Raw genomic sequence first — 17745 nt, 5'->3', positions numbered from 1 at the left:
GCAGAGCCTTTTCTGGAAGTTGTCAATGCTGATAGCTAAAGGACAGGAATTGCTAGCCTTTCTGCTAGCAGAATTAATTTCAGGGGATTTCTGGGGACTGAGGCTTGCCTCTGACTTGCCATGAAGATCTGAGGCGTGATGCTTTGCTGCAGTGCACACTTCTGCAAAAAGTACTGTTGGCCAGCTGGAGGTCAACCGGATCACTTCTCTTTGGTGATCTCAGTCATCAGTATTTACCCAAAGTAAATAAACTGTAGAGGAACTTGATGTGGTTTCTAAACCGTGTTTTTTTTTTGTGGAAAGAAGAGAGGCCAAATATTAAGTTTCTGATGGTGATGCTCGCTACCTGTGGTGGTTTCATATTTCTTAACTTAAAGTAAAAGCTGTATTTGTAAACCCGACCGCTTCAGGCTAGTGGGCAGCAATACTTCAAACCCTTAATGCCCAGGGAGCATTCAGTACCCTGTGATATGGTTCACAGGCAGTCTGGGAATATAGTAGTTCTGAGGTTCAGGGTTGTTTTTTACTTAATTTAAAGATGCGATATGTGTGGGAAGCAGTTCATCACACTTGCCTGTACTTTGTATAAATCAGGTTACAAATGATACCTCTTCTTGAGAATACATACTCTGTTTGCAAGGCTGTCTTACCATAATTTGTGCAAAAATAGCCTCAAAAGGCTGAGGATAACACCGTCGGTTGTGTTTGTAAAACTGTAGATGTGTCTCGCTAACTTTTGGCGACACTTGGCTTTGTGTGAGTGAATCACTTCCAAAAATGAGACTTGGAGTTATCATTTAGTGAGAAAGACTCCTTGTACCAACAGCTCAGGCCGGTGCTAGCAGAGGGTGAGATCCTGGCTCTGCACCCTGCCACGTGCCTGAATCTCAAACTTTTAGATCATTTAACCAGTGAAATTATGGGGTCTGTGTATTGGCTTTCAGAAGGAGATATTTTAAAAAAAAAAAACAAAAGTGAGAGGTGATTGTTTGGGGTTACCTATCAACCAGCAGCAACAGAGATGCTTCAGAGCTTTAAATATGTCAAAGACAGAGACACATGTGAATGGCTCTGTCTTGGGCTTGATATGGGGTTAGATAAAACCTCGTGGTTATGTTATGTGGGAAGGAAAGTAGATCTTAAATGGCATTCCCAGTGAACTGCAGGGATAACGGAGGTTATCTGGTTTTGTTCCACGTGCCTGCGAGTGCTGAAGATCATTTCAAGTGGCAATTTGGGTAATTTCAGTGTATGCACCACTGAGTGGGATCTTCTGGGCTGTGGCAGCAGTAGCAAAAAGATCCCAGAAGATGTAAATGTAGCTCCTGGTATGAAGTTTGAATTACATGTGGGAAATTCTGTAAAACTTCTATCATGCTTGTGTCTTTAAACCAAATTAACACGCTTTGTACTACTATTTTCTGAAGGTTATGCCGGAAAAATTAGCCAGATGCCAATAATACTGACACCGTTGCATTTTGATCGGGACCCCCTACAGAAACAACCTTCCTGTCAAAGATCTGTGGTTATTCGAACTTTTATTACAAGTGATTTTATGACTGGTATTGCAGCAACTCCTGGTAATGAGGTTCCAGAAGAGGTAATTCAGGTTTTCAAGTTTCTTTTCAGCATGAGCGAGTATTGTACATGACTTATTTTGACTTACCTCCCTCTTGATTGCTTGCCCTGGCTTCAATTTTTATTGCCATTTTTTGTCTCTCTCACAGTATTCTTTAGGAAGAATATGGTGGTGTTTTGGGAAAAACTAACAAAATGGGAAGCTGGCAGATGGGTATGAGAAACTTAAAGGCTTTCCAGCAGAGCTGAGCCAAAATAGCATCAATTAGAAAAGAAAGAATATCCCAACCATTCCTGGGATTTTGAGATTATTTTTTTGCATTAGTAATTGGAAGTGTCTTGACTTAGAGAATTGCCCTTGATCACCACTTCTGATTTTACTGGAACCTACTGTTTAACATCTTAGTGTGCCATTTCCTATTTAGATCACTGAAAGGATTTAGGAGTCTAGTTCAGGCATATTTTTCTGAGAAACTTTATCCATGCCCAGTTTGAAGTGCTTTGTCTCTCTGGGAATGCAGTGTAGATGAGGAACAGAATTGACTTTTTTTTAAACATCCTTTAAGAGCATTTAGGCATTGTATGTAACAGAAGCCATCTACCTGAAGGCAGCCTATCCATTTAAAAAGAAATGATTCAAGGTTAAGTTACCATGTAAACTATTCCATTATTTAAAATGAGGATTCGTTTGACTTTGAAATTTGTGTTTAAAAAAAACCAAACAAATCAACCAAACACCAGAAAAACTGCAACCAAAGGAAAACCCCCCCCATCCTTCAAGATGTGAAGCGGTCGCTTTAAGGCTAGGTAATGATGTAATAACAAAGTAGTAGAAGTTGTAAAAAATACCTGTATTTATGGAGAAAATAATTGTATTTGATGAAAAATGGTCTGTGTTTTTTCCATGAAGAGCGATGCATTGTTTAATTTATCCTTGTGCTGTAAAGCAGCATGTCATGGAAGTGGCATTGTAGTGAGCTGTAGGATTTTTAAGGAAGCTGAACTTTGAAGGATCAGCAAAATCTCATCAGGAATACTTTTGCTAACGTGAATTGATTGTGAACTCTGGAGAATAACTCTCAATGGAAACTCCTTCCTTTGGATGCCTCTTTCTGTGGTGGTTTTTTTTGATGTTTAGAGCTCCCTTTTTTGTTTTGAAAGGGGTTTCACTCAGGCTGTTGCTTTGTGTTTGGTGGTCTGCGAGAAGTCTGAAAATGATTGATCGTAACACGTAGCAGCGTATGTTCCTGCTGAATTTTCAAGAAACAGTTCTGAAGCTGAAGAGCTGCTGTCTCGGGGGAAGTGTATTGCTTATTATCAGTGCCAAAAATCAGCAAGCTCCAAGTGTAACTGCAGATACCATGAAGCTGAAGGTTTTGTTTAAGTTGATTGTGTTTCTTAATTGGTGATAATATGCTAATAGCTATAGGCTCTTTCTCTCCTGTGTATAACGACAGAACTGGTGTGAACAAAGTTCTCCTTTTTAAGCTTTTATAGAATAGTTTTCATCCGGTCTGTTCTACCTGCTTTTTTCCTGATGTTTTTTCTTTTCCACAATAGGTTGTGTTAAAAATGGTGTCGGAGATTAAGAAGATTCCTGGCATTTCTCGGGTGATGTATGACTTGACATCAAAGCCACCAGGAACTACGGAGTGGGAGTAATTAACTTTTTTCTATTAAGTACTGTGTGCAGTCTAAATCATATCAGAAACCATTCCCAGTGTTGACATGCAGTACTGTGAAAGAGTGACTGGAGCTGCTACATCGCATCAGATTCCTCTCCTGGAGCATAAACCTGCAGTTCAGAGCTGTGCTGGGGATGATAACAAAGTGGGGGCTGAGGATTTGTACGGGTAAATAATCACGGCAGCGTTGCCAGCGCGCGGACGGATTCCTGTTGCTTTTGCCTTTGTCTGACCGATTCTTCCTGTTCTCATGTGTTTTGTTGTTAACTGTCATTTCAACGTCTCTTTGCTTTTGTACACTGTGTAAAAAGAGACAGTTTATTTACTTCTACCAAAAGCATTGTTACAGCCTAAAAATGTCAAATGAATTCTTTGCGACCAACTGCTTTTGAACGGATTTATTATAAATAAATATTTTGCCAAATGGAGTAGTGGGTACCGTTGAGTCGTGGAATTACCGTGTATCTGTCGTATACTGTTTAGCCTGTTCTATATCGTTTGACGTATTAGCCCATGGCAATAACGTGGAGCTCCAAAAGAGTGATGCTAAAATATTATGGAATTACCTCTGTCTGGCTTTCTGTACTCCCTCCCTCCTGCACCGCTCGGTAGGTGCGCGTGTTGGTCGCGCGCTGCCCGATCTGTAGCATGCACTTGCATGTACACATATGTCCAGTTCCAGCCAGTGAAGTACCTCTGTGTGCTTCTGGGGACTCGGATAGAAGTGTAAAAAATGGGAGTGCAGTTGGCAAAGCTGTTGCACCAGAGCTACTGGATCCACGAATCCGTGTCTGTCCTCCGAGGCTCGCGCAGCGGTCCCCTGGCAGCCTGCTGCCCGTGTGCTTTCCTTGTACTTGATGACAGTTGATTTTCTACACGTTTGCTTTTTACAGGAATTTTTTTCCGTATGTATTGTACTTAGCTTGATCTTTCAGGTCGTTGTAGTCGGTAGTGTGGAATCATGGTATCGGAGGTGACTTACCCCATCCGTACGGATCCCTTCCGCGGTTCATACTCTGCTCTTTATGTAGCTAAGCAATAATTGGAGAGGTGGTTAATTTGGACACCTGCGCTTTCCTGATGTGTTGAGGCAAATCTATTTCTGGCCTCCTGAGAATTTTGAGCATGCCCTGCGATCGCTGTCTGCGAAAGGAGCGGTGAAGTTCTGACCTGAGCAGTTTGCTGGGTGCCTGCCGGGTGCCTCCGCCCATGGAACTGTGGCTGTGTATCCAGGCTCATCCCTCTTACTGGTTTGTTTTGTTTTTTTTTTTAATTTAAGCGGTTGCATTTCATTCAACTGCAAGATTACTGTAGTATCACGGGGTAAAATACTTCTCTTAAACTGTTCAGTAACATGGAGTATTTCATGGCTGTAGCTACTTGCATAGATTTGTGAACTGGAATAACAGTTGCAAGTGTTCTATATTTTCCATGGCACACGTTTTCCTGTTGTTCTTTCATTTACTCCCTACACATCATGGAAATTTAGTTTAATTTCTGCTTACAGGAAATGGCTAACTGGTGTAAATTTATTCTCTTGCCTGTGTCTTTGAGTGGTGGCTTATCCCTTGAGGGAGGAGATGGCGTTGGAGCCTCCTGCTCTCCGAAACCCGTTGGGGGACACAGGCATGTGGGAGAGCCCGGAGCAGCCGCCGGTGTAATTTGGAGTGAGGATGGCTGCCCCCACCCCCCCAGCCCTGCTCCTGGCAGGTTTGTAGCTTGGGTAAATCAATCTTAATCAATATCTCAGCTGCCTCCTTTATAAATTGGGGGTAGTAATTCTCACCTGCATCTATCATAACCTCCTTGAGCCCTTTGGATGAGCTTTTTGTGATGGAGTGAAGTATTATCAGTGCGAACGTTCTTTTATTGTTGGATTGTGATCTGTAAGAGCTGTTGGTCAAAGACACTAAATCAGTGTTTGCTGTGGCAGAATCAGTTGTAGCGTGGGTTCTGTTGAAAGCAAATTTTCTTTTGTGTGTGGCTCATCTCAAAAGAAAGCTCCCTAATGAAATTATGGCCTTAGAGTACATTTTAACTTGTTTGTCAGAAAAAGCTGAGGATAGTTGTTTTCATTACTGTGTTGGCATCTCAGACGGAAAGGGTGCAATGAGAGGAAACGCATCTTTTTGGGGTGGTGCAGAACTCCTCCAGCCTTGTAACGCTGGGGCAGTTGTTGCTTCTTGTAGGTGGGCTTGCTCTCGCTGCTGCTGCTGCCAGCTTGTGTTGCCTTGACAGCAAAGAGGCAAACCAGAAGGAATTATTAAAAAGGAATGCAAAGAATACAGGAATTACTAAAAAGGAACGTGAAGGATATAGAGCACCTCTTAAATCCAAACCTTTCTTGGTCAAAACCGAGACACTTGGTCTCTGTGTGAATAAATCTGCAGTATATAGTCCCATGGTCACGATGTAACTGGCAAGAAACCTCGCGTGGTGGTGGCAGTGCCCGTTGGGTTGGGGGTTACGGTGACCATTGGACCTCTGGGCCACAAGCTCGCAGCACAGCTGGACAGAGATCTTATCTTCACTGCATGTTGCACACTTGGCAGTCCTCCTTGGAGTTGCGTCTTAACTATAGGCAGGATGTACAGCTCTGTGTCAAACTTCAGGATACCCATAGTATACACTTTTACCATCTTTTCATCACCTCAGTTGCTCTGATGTCTATAACGAAATGGAGCTTGACAGCAATTCCTGTGCTCTTCAGGAACTTTGGTTTCAGGCTTGTTTTTTTTTAAGCCAGAAAGATGAATATTGAAAAGTTTAAGTGTAAACTATTGCACTATAATCAAAACGTTTTATCGAAATGAAATCAGTGGTCTTCAGCTCTTCCCCCTGTTTGACACCTGTGCCATGCATTGTAGACGTGGTGGGTTGTTCTTAGGAAGGTTGGTGTTATCCCAGCGGTTCTTCAGTGTTTTTATGGAATCCATGTGTATCGGACAGCCAGAAGTGGAGAGAAACATAATACTCTGTTCATGTTTCTTAAAAAAATTATGTTTAGCACCTAGTTTACAAACTATTAACAGTAGCTGCCCTGTACAATTGTTCACCTCGAGTCTTCAGTAAAACATGTCAGCAGTTAGAGGAATTTGTATCGGGGGTGTTCCCCATCATTCTCAATTTTTAACATTTTTCTGCTTGTGAAATGATAAAGTACTGTGAGCCTTAATTTTTATCCACAAATAAAAATATTATGTTTGAACATCGGTGTGACTTATTTTTTAGGGCTTACCTGTAGAAACCACGTTATAAATGGACTGCACGTTTTGGGTTGAAGAAGCTGTTTTGTGGCAGTCTTGCTTTCTGGTTGCAGAGCATCCCGGGGTAAGGAGACGTCCCCGCTGGGGCACGGCTGTCCCTCACTGTGTCCCAGGACAGGACACCCCGCTGCAGGATAACGAGGATGCTCCGTGGTGCTTGCCTCCTGCATGCTTTTGTGCTGTGATATGCTATGACCAATGTAACTTCTGCCTAAAAACATGTATAGGGCCGTGTTCCAGCAGCCCTGTTAATCAACCCGCCGCGGTGATGCCCGCACGGATGAGGACAGGCTGCCCTGGCCCTCGGGGTGCTGGAGCTGTGCAGTGTCCTAGTGGGAAACTCCCCTGGCACCTCGTTGTGTTGGGGTTGCAGTTGGTTTTGTGGCGGATCTCTGCTCCGCAGTTTATTTGGGTTTAGCAGTAAGTCAGTAATTCACAATGCGAATTCCTCCTCTAAAATGAAAAAGGCAGCTGAGGTTACAGGTACGAACAAAAACCTCTCGTGCAGTTTTGAGGAGCTGCTGTCACCTGCAGGAGAGCGTGAGTGGGATCCGGTCACTTCTTGCCGAAGCTCCGCTCCATCATCAATAAACAAACCCAACAGCCGCGGTTTGGCGATGAATGGTTCAGTGCCGAGCGCCGCGGCGGTTCTGACTCCACGGGCAGTGCCCGTGCTTGGGCTGTGCCAGGGGCAATGTGGGAGCGAGTTTGACCAAGCTCCCTGATCCCCAAAGAGTGCCAGAGGGAGCTGTTCCCCCCGGATCCCCTGCGGGTTTTCTGAGCGGCTGCGGTGCTGCCGGCAGCGCCCTCTGCTCCGTCTCTTCTCGAGCCTCAGCAGCTGGAGCTCCAGCGGTCACTCCACGCTTGAGACCCATGTCCCTTGCAGGGTCTGGGGGGCTTTGATCAGGTTTTTTGGGGGGATTGTCATCCTGTTGGCGTCTTCAGAACAAATGTCTCATTTTGCATGTTTTTCTTCCATAGCTCAGTAGCGATGGAGGCTCCGGGGCAAAACCCCTCCGTGCAGCATCCAGGAGAGCTGGGACTTCATGGAGAAGCAGCAGGAAGGATCCGAGGTAAGAAGGGCATCCAAGTCTCAGCTGAGCATCACCCTGGCACGCTTTGGGGGCTGGGGATGCAGCGGGGTGGTTTTGAGCAAGATGATGGCTGCGCAGCCGGGTGCGTTGGGGTGCTGGGTGGCGGGAGCAGGGATGCTCCTCGGGTGTCCTCCCAGTTCCCGGCGGAGGGCCAGTGGTGCCACCAGTACATCCCACCAGCTCTGGGTGCACCCCACAGCCACCCAGGGAGCCGGGAGGTGCTCGGGGTCCGTTACAGGAGCAGGGCAGGTCGTGGGAGCAACCCCTTGCAGCGGGAACGCAGCCGGGGAAAGAACGGTCGCAGAGGTGAAGCCAGAAAGCTTTTTCACAAAACTGTAGTTTTCCACAAAAGCTTTTTCAGAAACTTCACAAAACCAAAAGGAATTTGGATTACTGGATGTTTTTTGTGCAGATTTGGAAGAAGTTTGTGTACCTTTTCAGCACGGGCTGTTCCTGCAGTCCTGCACGCTGCAGCGCGGTACCCTCACGGTCGGCTTGGAGTTTTCCCAGTGTCATTTCTTCTGTTAAAAAATACTTAATGGTAGTTTTCTTGGGATGTTGTGTCGGTTAAGTTACTTTAAATAGCAGGGCACCCATTTCTGGGGCTGCTCTTCTTGCCCTGCGCTGGCTTTGTCCAGAGGAGCCCTATTCTCCTCTCTCTCCTGCTTCACCTTACTCCAGTAACGATCTTTCTCATAGAACAAAAAAATCCATCTTAAAACATTCCTGCTGTGTTTCACAGCGAACACGACTCCAAAGTGAGGTTCATAACTGGGAATTTGAGGCTCAGTCGCTGCGCGGTGCCAGCTGCAGCTCGGGCATCGCCCAGGCAGGGGTGGGGGTCCCGGCTGCGCCGGTGTGCTCCTGCGGGTCCCAGTGCTCGCCGTGGGGCTGCTCTTGCTGCTCCTTCGTGCTGAATTCGAAGCAGACAGCAGAGATGCTGTTGTGCAATGATGTAATACCTGTTTGCCACTGACTTTGATGCGGTTCAGACCGTTAAGCTGCTTGGCCAACATATAAACGTGAAGAAAGCCCTATGTAAAGGATTGAGGTGGGGTCATGAAGCACAGTGTCACGGCCAGACCGTTTCCATGGTTCTGCTTAAAGATCTGATGAAGAGTCCTTTGCATCTCTTCCTGCTAAAATTTACTTTCCCTTTTAATTTCCTGCATCTCATCACAGACAAGAGCTTGAGACGCAGCACTCTAATAACCGCTTCCGTGGAAGGGCAGTGCCGGGAGCTGGGTTGTGTCTCACCAAGAGGAGTGGATTATTTCTCTTTCTTTAATTGCCTGAACATGACCTGCAGAAAACTGAACCCGTGCTGTAACTGAATCACTTCATTATAAAATGGGATGGCTTTAGCGTTTGAACGAGTCTGACTGGCTTTGGCGCTGTGGATTTCCTTTATGGTTTTGCTCACGCTGGTTTTGAAGATGGCAAAGGCAGCCCTTAAAGGTGGCATCCCCAACTCAGAAAGGTCAGGCAGGTGAAAAAAAACCACCCCAGACAAGCCCACCCCAAAGCGGGGTGCGTAACCGCATGCAGAAATGTTGATTTTGCTCCTGTAAGCGTCACAGAGGAATGAAGAGTCCGGTGGGAATTCTGCTAGGAAATATTTCCCAGCTCATGAGAAGCTTTCGTTAGCGGGGGGGGTAAACCCTGGCTATGACCCACCCTGTGCCACAGGGCTCCTGGATACTGTCCCCCAGCATGTGCTGGGCAGTTGGGGTGCAGTGACGCGCTGCCCTGTCCTCGCAGAGCTGTCGAGGCTGCAGCTGGGTGCGATATTTCCCGTGCCCTGATCCCATCCCTAGAGGAGCAAATCCCGGGGGTGGTGGGTGCCAGGGGGCTGGAACGGGACATCCTTACCAGGGCTGTGCTTCCCACGTCTTCAGCCCCACCGCTGGCTTCGGAGAAAGGGTTGTAGGTTTTCGGCACAAGGGAGCGGGAACGGCACATCCACTCCAGTTTCCAGCACTGGGTTTGACGGGGGGGGGGGTTGGCCACGCTTTGGGTGCTGCCCACAGCCCCATGGCGAGCGCTGCGCTGCGTGGGGCTCTGTGGGCGCCCTTGCTCCGGGCTCACCAGCTCCACGTCCCTTCCACGGGTTCACTTTTTATGGGTTTTGCCAATTGCAACGTGTGTTCTCCGGGGTGTTCTCCTCAGTGATCCTTCCCCGGAGTGGTTCGGGGTACCAGGGCCAAGACAAAGCTGCTTGCAGGATTTCTTCCTTTTTTTAATGTTTTTTTAGGGTGAAAAAACCATTGAAGAACTTTCTGGGGTAAGTGTAAGCGTCACTGACAGCCCGAGTTTGAATCGTGTGTTAATTAAGAGAAATGTTAATTAAAGAGAAACAGTTTCTGCTCCTTACAGGGTCCGGCAGCGAGTGACAAAGCTGAGGGGCTGTGCCTGGGTGGGCGCAGGGTCGGGGTCTGTCCTCCCAGTTTGTGTCCCACTGGCTGCCCCTGGCCGAGCCCCTGGCCCCACCACTCCCCGGGGGTCCGGGCTCACCCCCTCTGCGAAAAAGGGCATTTGCCGAGGTATTTGTGCGCACACGTTCCTTAACGACGCAGAAATCATTCAAAGCTGCCATGTATAATTCAGCACACCCTGACGTGGGCTGCCAGCCGACCGTGGGCTTGCGGGGGCCGTGACCTGGCCACCGACACCAGAGCCCCTGCGCTGTTATTTCCCCAGTGGGAACCTGCCGTGCCACTGGGAAGGGGAAACTTGGTGTGTTTCTGCGCCGTGGCCTCCCGGTCCCACCGCTCTGCCCCAGCTGGTGCTTGGCTCTTGCTCCTGCAGCGCTCCCATGTTGGGTTTTGTGCCCAGGACTTACACTCTTGTGCAGCTCTTACCCTTTGAGTCCACTTTAACCTGCACCCTGGTGACTCAGTGCAGCTAATGCACGTGGGTCGTTTTTTTTGTTGTCATTTGGGCAAGGTGACATGGGACAAGTAAGTGCCCAGCTTGGCTTTTTATGTCTGACCTGCCCGGGGGCTTGCCCAGCTGTCTGGGTTTCTTGGAGCAGAGGTGGGATGCTGCTCAGGACAGTGGGAAGCAGTGGATTTCTGGGGTTTTTAGAGGAAAAAAACAGGTTTCCTTGCTGACCACAGCCCCACCGAGGGCTCTGGGGAGATGCCCACCTGCTCCTGCAGAGCTCCCAACAGTGTCGGTGGCCGGGCTCAGCGGTGGCCCAGGACTGAAGCAAACACAGTACCTCTGCGACAGGATGCTCGCTGCTCCGCGCTGAATTTTGGGGGGGTACGGGGGGAACATCCCCTCTGTGCAAAGCGGGGGTGGCTGCCGAGCGGGGACCTGGCACCGTGCACACTCAGGTTTGAAGGTGGCTGAGTCAGGGTCTGGATTCAGGACAATCTTTTGTGTTTTTCGGAGCTGGTATTTATTTTTAGTCACTTCTGTAGCACTGATTGCCATGGCAACGCAACAGCATCGCATGGCTTCTGCTATGGATGTGCTGGTTGTGCAGCTCCAGCAGCGCCCGGCCACGAGGAGCGGGTGTGGGGATGGGGCTCCTGGGGACGGGGCTCCTGGCTGCGCTTTTTGGAGGGGAGGTGGCAGCTCAACGTCCCATGTCTGGTCCATCCCATGGCTTTGGGTCGGAGCGGGGGCTCACAGCCACCCCCGACGGGGTGTCTCCACCTCTGGAAGCCAAACATGATCCTCCAAGCACACAAACCTGTCCAGGAGGAATCCTAAATGCATCCTTGAAGCACTGAAGCTGCTCAGCAGGGAATTAACTGCTCAAAACCTTGTCAACTAAAGCAGCTCAGCCTTTTTCTCTGAAATTTATGCTGAAAAGTGATGGAGCGTTGTCTGGGAGCGGAGCTGAGCATGATGTCCCTTGCCTGCCTGCCCCGGGCAGCTGCTTGCCCCCAGCAAGCTCTGAACCTCTGGATTCCCTTTGACCTTGGAAAATCTTCCCCTTTCTAATCATGGTTTGCTCAATCACTAGTTGCTCTTGGTGCAACCCAGAGCAAACCCAGAAAAGCTGCTCGTCAGTGGTCTCACTGAAGGCTCAGCAAGGAGAAAAAAACGTGTTAATGAACATATCCAGGATTTTTTTTTCTTCTTGCTTGGGTGCAAAGCAAATATTTGCTTATATTTAGCTCCCGCAATTATAGCTAAAAATTGTTTGAGAGGATAAAAAGCTGAAGAGGGCTGACTTCCACTTCAATATTTTAATTTCAGCAGATTGACTTGCTGGAAGCAGAACGTGATGCTGTGCTCTCCGAGCTGCCCGGAGCCCTTATGCCCTTCAAAGAGGCAGCTGGGAGCTTTCCAAGGGGCTGCCTTTGGGATTTTGGGAGCGTGCTGCGACGGGCGGCTGCTCCGCCTCCGTTGCGTGAAGAAATACGGCGTTTTTTACCCTCTGCCTCTTAATTGCAGCGATGTTTCAACCAGATGTAACGAATCTGGAGGGAACAGGAGCGTTGCAAGAGCAGCAAATTGCTGTGGTTACCCACGGGGCGGCTGAGACATCCTCACTGGCACCGTCCCCGGGTGAGAGCGGGCACGGCGACAGCCGGAGCGGGCAGTCCCGCTCCCCCTGCCATGCTGGTCAGCAAACGGGTGGAAAATAGGCAACACAGCTGGTTTTGGGTGTGATGGCTAATCTGGGATCTGCTCATCTGCAGGGACTGGAGCTGCTCTGCCAGCGGAGAGCCCGTGGGCAGCCGGTGCCCGGTGCTCATGTAGCTCATTGCAGGAGCTGGGCTTGCTCAGAGCTCAGACCGTGCAATGGTGCCCGTCCCCGGCTCTGCTGATGGCACTGGGTTTCTATCCTGTGTGATAAAACCAAGGGGAAGGCAGTTCACCTCCTGTTCCCCCGTGTGCCAGGAAAGATTTGCCAGCAGATCTGAGAAACACGGAGAAACCAGACGCTCCTTCCCTAACAGAAGCAGCTGTAAGGGTCTGGTGCCAGCTCCCGGGGTGGGAGCAGGGCCCAAAATTTTGGGCTGTCCTGGCAGCTGGGAGATGAAATGCTTTTGTGGTCCTTGCCAGGAGAGGGCTGGATACGTAGGAATATATCAATGCCAGATTCTGGTGTGTTGGATGCTGACATTTCTCTTTAAAACTCCAAGTACATAGATGTATCTAACCCTTGGTTTTCCAGTAGTGTCTGAGATGCAGCTGTTTTCACCCATTTCCTCCCCCATGTTCCTATCGCCATGCCGGGCTCCTCACCCTGCAGGGTGGCACGGTGCCCCTCCAATGCTCCTTGTCGGATCTGGCCTCCTGTGCTGCTTGTTTGGGGCTCTCTGGGGGGTCTGACCTGCAGAGCTGGCACAGGGGGCGAACCGCAGCTCCACGGGGAGCCAAGGAATAGTTCTGAAAACTAAGTGAGACCTGATGCAGACACACAGCGGGTTTTAAACATCGTTTTGAACCTGTCCTTTGTTCCCCAGGTCACTCCTGCATGCCACGAGTAGAGGAACAAATGGAGGGAAGGCTGCTCCTCTGTCCCACCAGGGCTGAGGGGCACCAGATCCCTTTCCAGCATATTCCAAGAAACGAAAACAGCAAGGAATGCCCGACCTGCCGCACTGAATTTTTTGGAGAGTTTGCCTATGTTTGGAAACACGCTGAAATGACTCATTTGGGATCTTTCCCCTCGTGTTCAGAGATGCTGGTGCTGACCACAGCGCCAGGACCACGCTGGCACTGCCAGAAGTTCGGAAACGGGAGGGTGGATCAGGAGAGGAGCTCAGAGGTGCCCCCCAGTCTGTCTCCCTGGTCGTGCTGTTCGTAAGTCACTACAATTAAACGCTGTCAGGGCAGGGCGAACCACTTCAAACCAGTTAAACACCTTCAGGAATCTCTCCCTGATGGGATTTCGATTACGGTGAGTAGCAGACAGCGTGGAGCAGGGGCGTCCTCAGCCCGAAGGGCTCGGTTAGGCTCTTGCTAATTGGATCGCTTTTGAAAATTACTGTGCTCCCATGGGATGAAATATATATGTTTCCTTGGATATCACTTACAGATATTTTCCAGCTCGGTCTGTACCTGCGTAAGGCGGGCGTTTTTCAGCTTAAAACCCACTGAATAGGACCTGCCAGGCTATTAACTGCTGCTAATTTGTCCTGCTTGAGATGAGCTGAATCTGTGTGTGCAAATAGATTTTAGGTGAATACATACTTAGCTGAAAAATTTTGGGGAATACTTTTTTTTTTTTTTTTTCAGAAGCTAGCGTGGAATCTGAAAAGCTAGAGTGGATTTTAAGATCATTTTGAAAGAGGACGGATTTTACATGAGTTTTAGTAGAATTGCTGCAGAATTCGCATCCTGCGTTCCGTCAGTTTGGAACGAGGCAAAATAAATTTATCGTGGAGAAAATCAGGAGGGGCTTTCCTTGTGCAACGTTGCGAGGCACTCGCTGGCCAGGGCCCAGAATTAAGCAGTTTTCTATCAGGATGTGCGTTTCAGTTAAGAGATTTTAAAAAAAAAAACTTTACAAACGCAAACCGTGGGAAGCGTACTGGTTCACCGCGGGAACCCAATGCTTTTCCGAGCAGAAAACATCTACTGGAGGTTTTTAGAAACACTTCTCTTGTTTACATCTGAAAAATAGGAAATTTGACTCAAGTAATGTCTGAGCCAGAGGAAAACGTATTAAACCCGTGTTCTGACCCCGGAGGTGGCGAGGCCGGGTGTTACGGGAACGTTCTGCTTTAAAACTGGCGATGGGAACTGTATTGTTTAGGATTTTTAACGGCTGTTCCGTACCTCTGCACTTCTTGTTATTGCTGTAACCTCCCCTGGTTGCAGCCAGCTCGGGATTGTGCATTTAATACAGATAAGTGCAGGGCATTACGCTCGGCAGCGGGGAGATTAACCCGCCCGGGCTGGGGGGCTGCCGGGGCACGGAGGGACTCGGCGGGGCCGTGGGGAGATGGTTTCTGTATCGTGTGTCCAGCTCTAGGGACAGCAACTGGAGTAAAAACCAAATGTGATAAAGCGTTTTGAGAAAAGCTGTAGAATTTTTCAAAGCCTGGAGTAAGAGTGTTAATAACAACTTGCAATAAGTTGCAAGCACGGAACTCCTAAAAACGTTTCTATAATTCCCACGGTGTATAAATGAGTTAAAATACATAATTGTAATCAGAACAGCTTATTGCTTTCACCAGTGATTGCCTAGAAAAAGCAATATCAAAGGAAGGAGATGCCCCCAGCCCTGAGCAGGCACTGGTTTGAAGCTTCCCTGGCCGGAGCACTGTACCCCAGTCCCACACCCCCGGCCCCCTGACCACCTGCCCCCTGGTGGGTGCAGGGTGAGACGTCCCCCTGGGCACCCCCTTCTCCCCCCTTTCACTGCAGGAAGAGGGAGCACATGGAAAACTGGGTAGTGATCAACCACCAGCCTCGTCTGGGAAAGGATATCGGGGCTGAGTGGTCCCAGTCTGGCACCGGTCACCGGTGAGATGTTGGTCTGTTAGTTCCCCAGTGGGAGAGGGTTTCTGGAGCTGCGGAGGGCTGGGTGAGGGGGTGCCCACAGTCCCCCTGCAGAGCCAGGCTGGGATCCGTGCTGCTCTGGTGCAGCGTGCTCGGCGACAGGGCCAGTATTTCAATACAGCCACGGAATCAATATTTCAAGGCAGCTGGTTGGCTTTGCTTTCAGGAAAGCAATATTCCTGCATTTTTCATAAGGTGAGGAGTGTCTCCTTACCTGCCAGAATAGATAATCATCCAGGAGACAATATCACCTGCCTAAACGAGACGTTCCGGGAACATCCACCCGCACAATAGGCTGCTGTACCACCAACAATGCTCCTTTAGAGAGCAACAAATTGTCAGCATCTGCTTTTAATTTCGTTTACTTTTGACGTGACTGATACCTTTTAAGGTCTCTGGAAACAAGAGGGTGTTTCTGTAGTTAAGGAAATGATAAACACGGATGGCTGAGTCAGCACAATGTGCCTTTTATGCAGCTGTTCAAGAACTTCCAAGTGAAATAACTTGAAGATTCTTATAAGACTAAAAACTTATGTACCTGTAAAATATGGATGTATTACTTCAGCTGATTCAAAGGCTTCTGGAGCTGCTGGAAACCTTTGCCTTTTTGGGAAGTGCCAGAAAGCTCAATAACAAATGAGGTAACATTCTAGAACAGGCACAGAACTAGAATTTGTGACCAGCTCCAATTCTGAGTCATTTTTCTAGAGTGATGCAGAATTTCCAGAGAACAGTTTAGTGCCGTCTCTGCTAAACAGGTTGGGTAACACCAGTTTCTGCAGAAGGTATATTTTATAGGCCTTCTTCCCAAAGGGAACGGAACTTCATCCAGCCCCCATCCCTCTGCAACTGCTCGCAGGTTGCTTTTTCCCGTGGGACGTGTCGTCCGCGCAGGGCACGGGCGGGCGATTGCTCCTCTTCCCAATGCAAGGGTTTAAAATCCTGCGTGTCTTTAAAGGGCTTTTTCCCTCTTTGCCGGCCTCTCTCTCCAAACACGGATGTGTTTGTGCTCCTAAAGTGGCTGCTGTGATTAGTGCTGTAATCTCCATATCGGCTTTTACATTTCAAACCAGGGAGGGGAATGAATTCAATCCCAGCATCCGCTCCTTTCATGCGTTCTCCCGAAACACCGTTTGCTCAGCAAACAAACGGATCAGGAAAACTCAGAACTTTGTTCTCGTCTTAAGAGCGATCGAGTGTCTGAATTTCTCCGCATCCCTGGGAGAATGGAAGTTCCTGCTGGACGGGGCGACTGAGGAGCTGGAGCACTGCATGGAGGAGGAGGAGGAGGAGGGATGGAGCAGCCACTCGGCTCTAACGCAGCCGAGTCGGTGAAGACACGGATGCTCCGAGGCCGCGTCCGCAGGACCCGCGCTGCAATTTGCCGAGACGAGCCCACGTGGCTGCCGTTTGCCGTCGAGGGGAGCACACGTGTGACTCCACCTGCGCTGCCGGAGCCCTCCGGCGTTCCCAGCCTGAGCCAGCTGGGCTTTTCTCCCCGCGACTATCCCTCTAAATACCCCGTTTTGCACCAGTCCGGGTTAGGTGCGCCGCTTCGCACGTGGTTCCGTGTGGCCGCCCTCCTTACTCGCCGCGAACCGGAGCCCGCGGGCAGGCGGGGAGCTGCTGCAGATGTTTCCATGAGAAGGTCGCAGCTCTTCTTTCTGGTTAAGCCCCGCAGGCTCGTATCTAATTACAGCTTTGTGGGCAGCGGGAGGTTATAGAGGGAGGAAGGCGCGTGCTGAAAATCAGTTCGGATGATTTGAGGGCAGCAGCTCGGGGCCGGGGCGCTGCCTTCGCGCCCAGGCGGGACGCGAGATGCTGGCGGCACGCACGGGGACCGTGGGGAATAAAAACGCCGAGGAAGCCCTGAAGCTGAGGAAGCAGTCGGTGCTGTCCCTGGGGAGCAGGGAGAGAGCCCTGAAGAGCTCCTCGGAGAGCAGTGGCAAGGAGGGCCGCGGGCGAGCTGGCCCGCTGCAGCAGCGTGCCCGGCGGCTGGCTCTGCTGCGGGAGCTGGAGATGAACTGGTACCTGCGGGTCTGCGAGCTCTCCCATGAGTACACCATCGCCTACACCACTGGCATGCCCCACAGGTATGTACCCCACCGCCGCCTCGGGCAGCAGCAATTTGCCCTCCAGTAATGGTCATAATGGTAATTAATAACGGTAATAATGGTCATAAAGGACCGTTTTTACCAAATAATGGTAAAAATGGTCATAAAGAGGGGAGATTTAGATTGGATCTAAGGAAGAAATTTTTCCCTCAGAGGGTGGTGAGGCACTGGCACAGGTTGCCCAGAGAAGTTGTAGATGCCCCATCCCTGGAAGTGTTCAAGGCCAGGTTGGATGAGGCTTTGGGCAACCTGGTGTAGTGGAGGGTGTCCCTGCCCATGGCAGGGGGGTTGGAACTGGATGATCTTCGAGGTCTCTTCCAACTCTAACCATTCTATGATTCTATAATGGTAATTAATAATGGTTATAATGGTCAAAAGCTTTCTGGCTATACAAATCTGACTTTTCTGATTATTTGTTGTGTTGGTTGGTTTGGTTTGTTTTTTTTCCTGCAGTACTGTGGATTTGCATCACGGAGCTTGAAAATTGTGCAAACTTGTTTCTGGGCTCCCGTAACTTCTTCGGCACAAACTG

At 49.3% G+C, this 17745-nt stretch overlaps 2 protein-coding genes across 3 annotated transcripts in view; both read left to right on the top strand.

The window, feature by feature from the left end:
- GMPS (guanosine monophosphate synthase) overlaps positions 1-6376 on the top strand; it is a 29035-nt gene extending 22659 nt beyond the window's left edge. Inside the window, exons 15-16 of the mRNA XM_086618210.1 lie at positions 1428-1600; positions 3139-6376. Coding sequence (XP_086474336.1) covers positions 1428-1600; positions 3139-3240 — 275 coding nt within the window. The 3' untranslated portion in view covers positions 3241-6376. The remainder of the gene's footprint in view (positions 1-1427; positions 1601-3138) is intronic.
- A 10541-nt stretch (positions 6377-16917) lies between these two features.
- Positions 16918-17745, top strand: part of KCNAB1 (potassium voltage-gated channel subfamily A regulatory beta subunit 1) — a 62283-nt gene continuing 61455 nt past the window's right edge. For both annotated transcript variants that reach the window (XM_086618066.1, XM_086618063.1), the window contains exon 1: positions 16918-17192. In XM_086618066.1, the coding sequence (XP_086474192.1) occupies positions 16918-17192 (275 nt within the window). The remainder of the gene's footprint in view (positions 17193-17745) is intronic.

Source organism: Tauraco erythrolophus, chromosome 11, assembly GCF_009769465.1.
Source record: "Tauraco erythrolophus isolate bTauEry1 chromosome 11, bTauEry1.pri, whole genome shotgun sequence".
In the NCBI taxonomy this organism is placed as follows: domain Eukaryota; kingdom Metazoa; phylum Chordata; class Aves; order Musophagiformes; family Musophagidae; genus Tauraco; species Tauraco erythrolophus.
The sequence above is the reverse complement of the archived record's forward strand: the minus strand, read 5'-3'. Positions and strand labels throughout refer to the sequence as shown.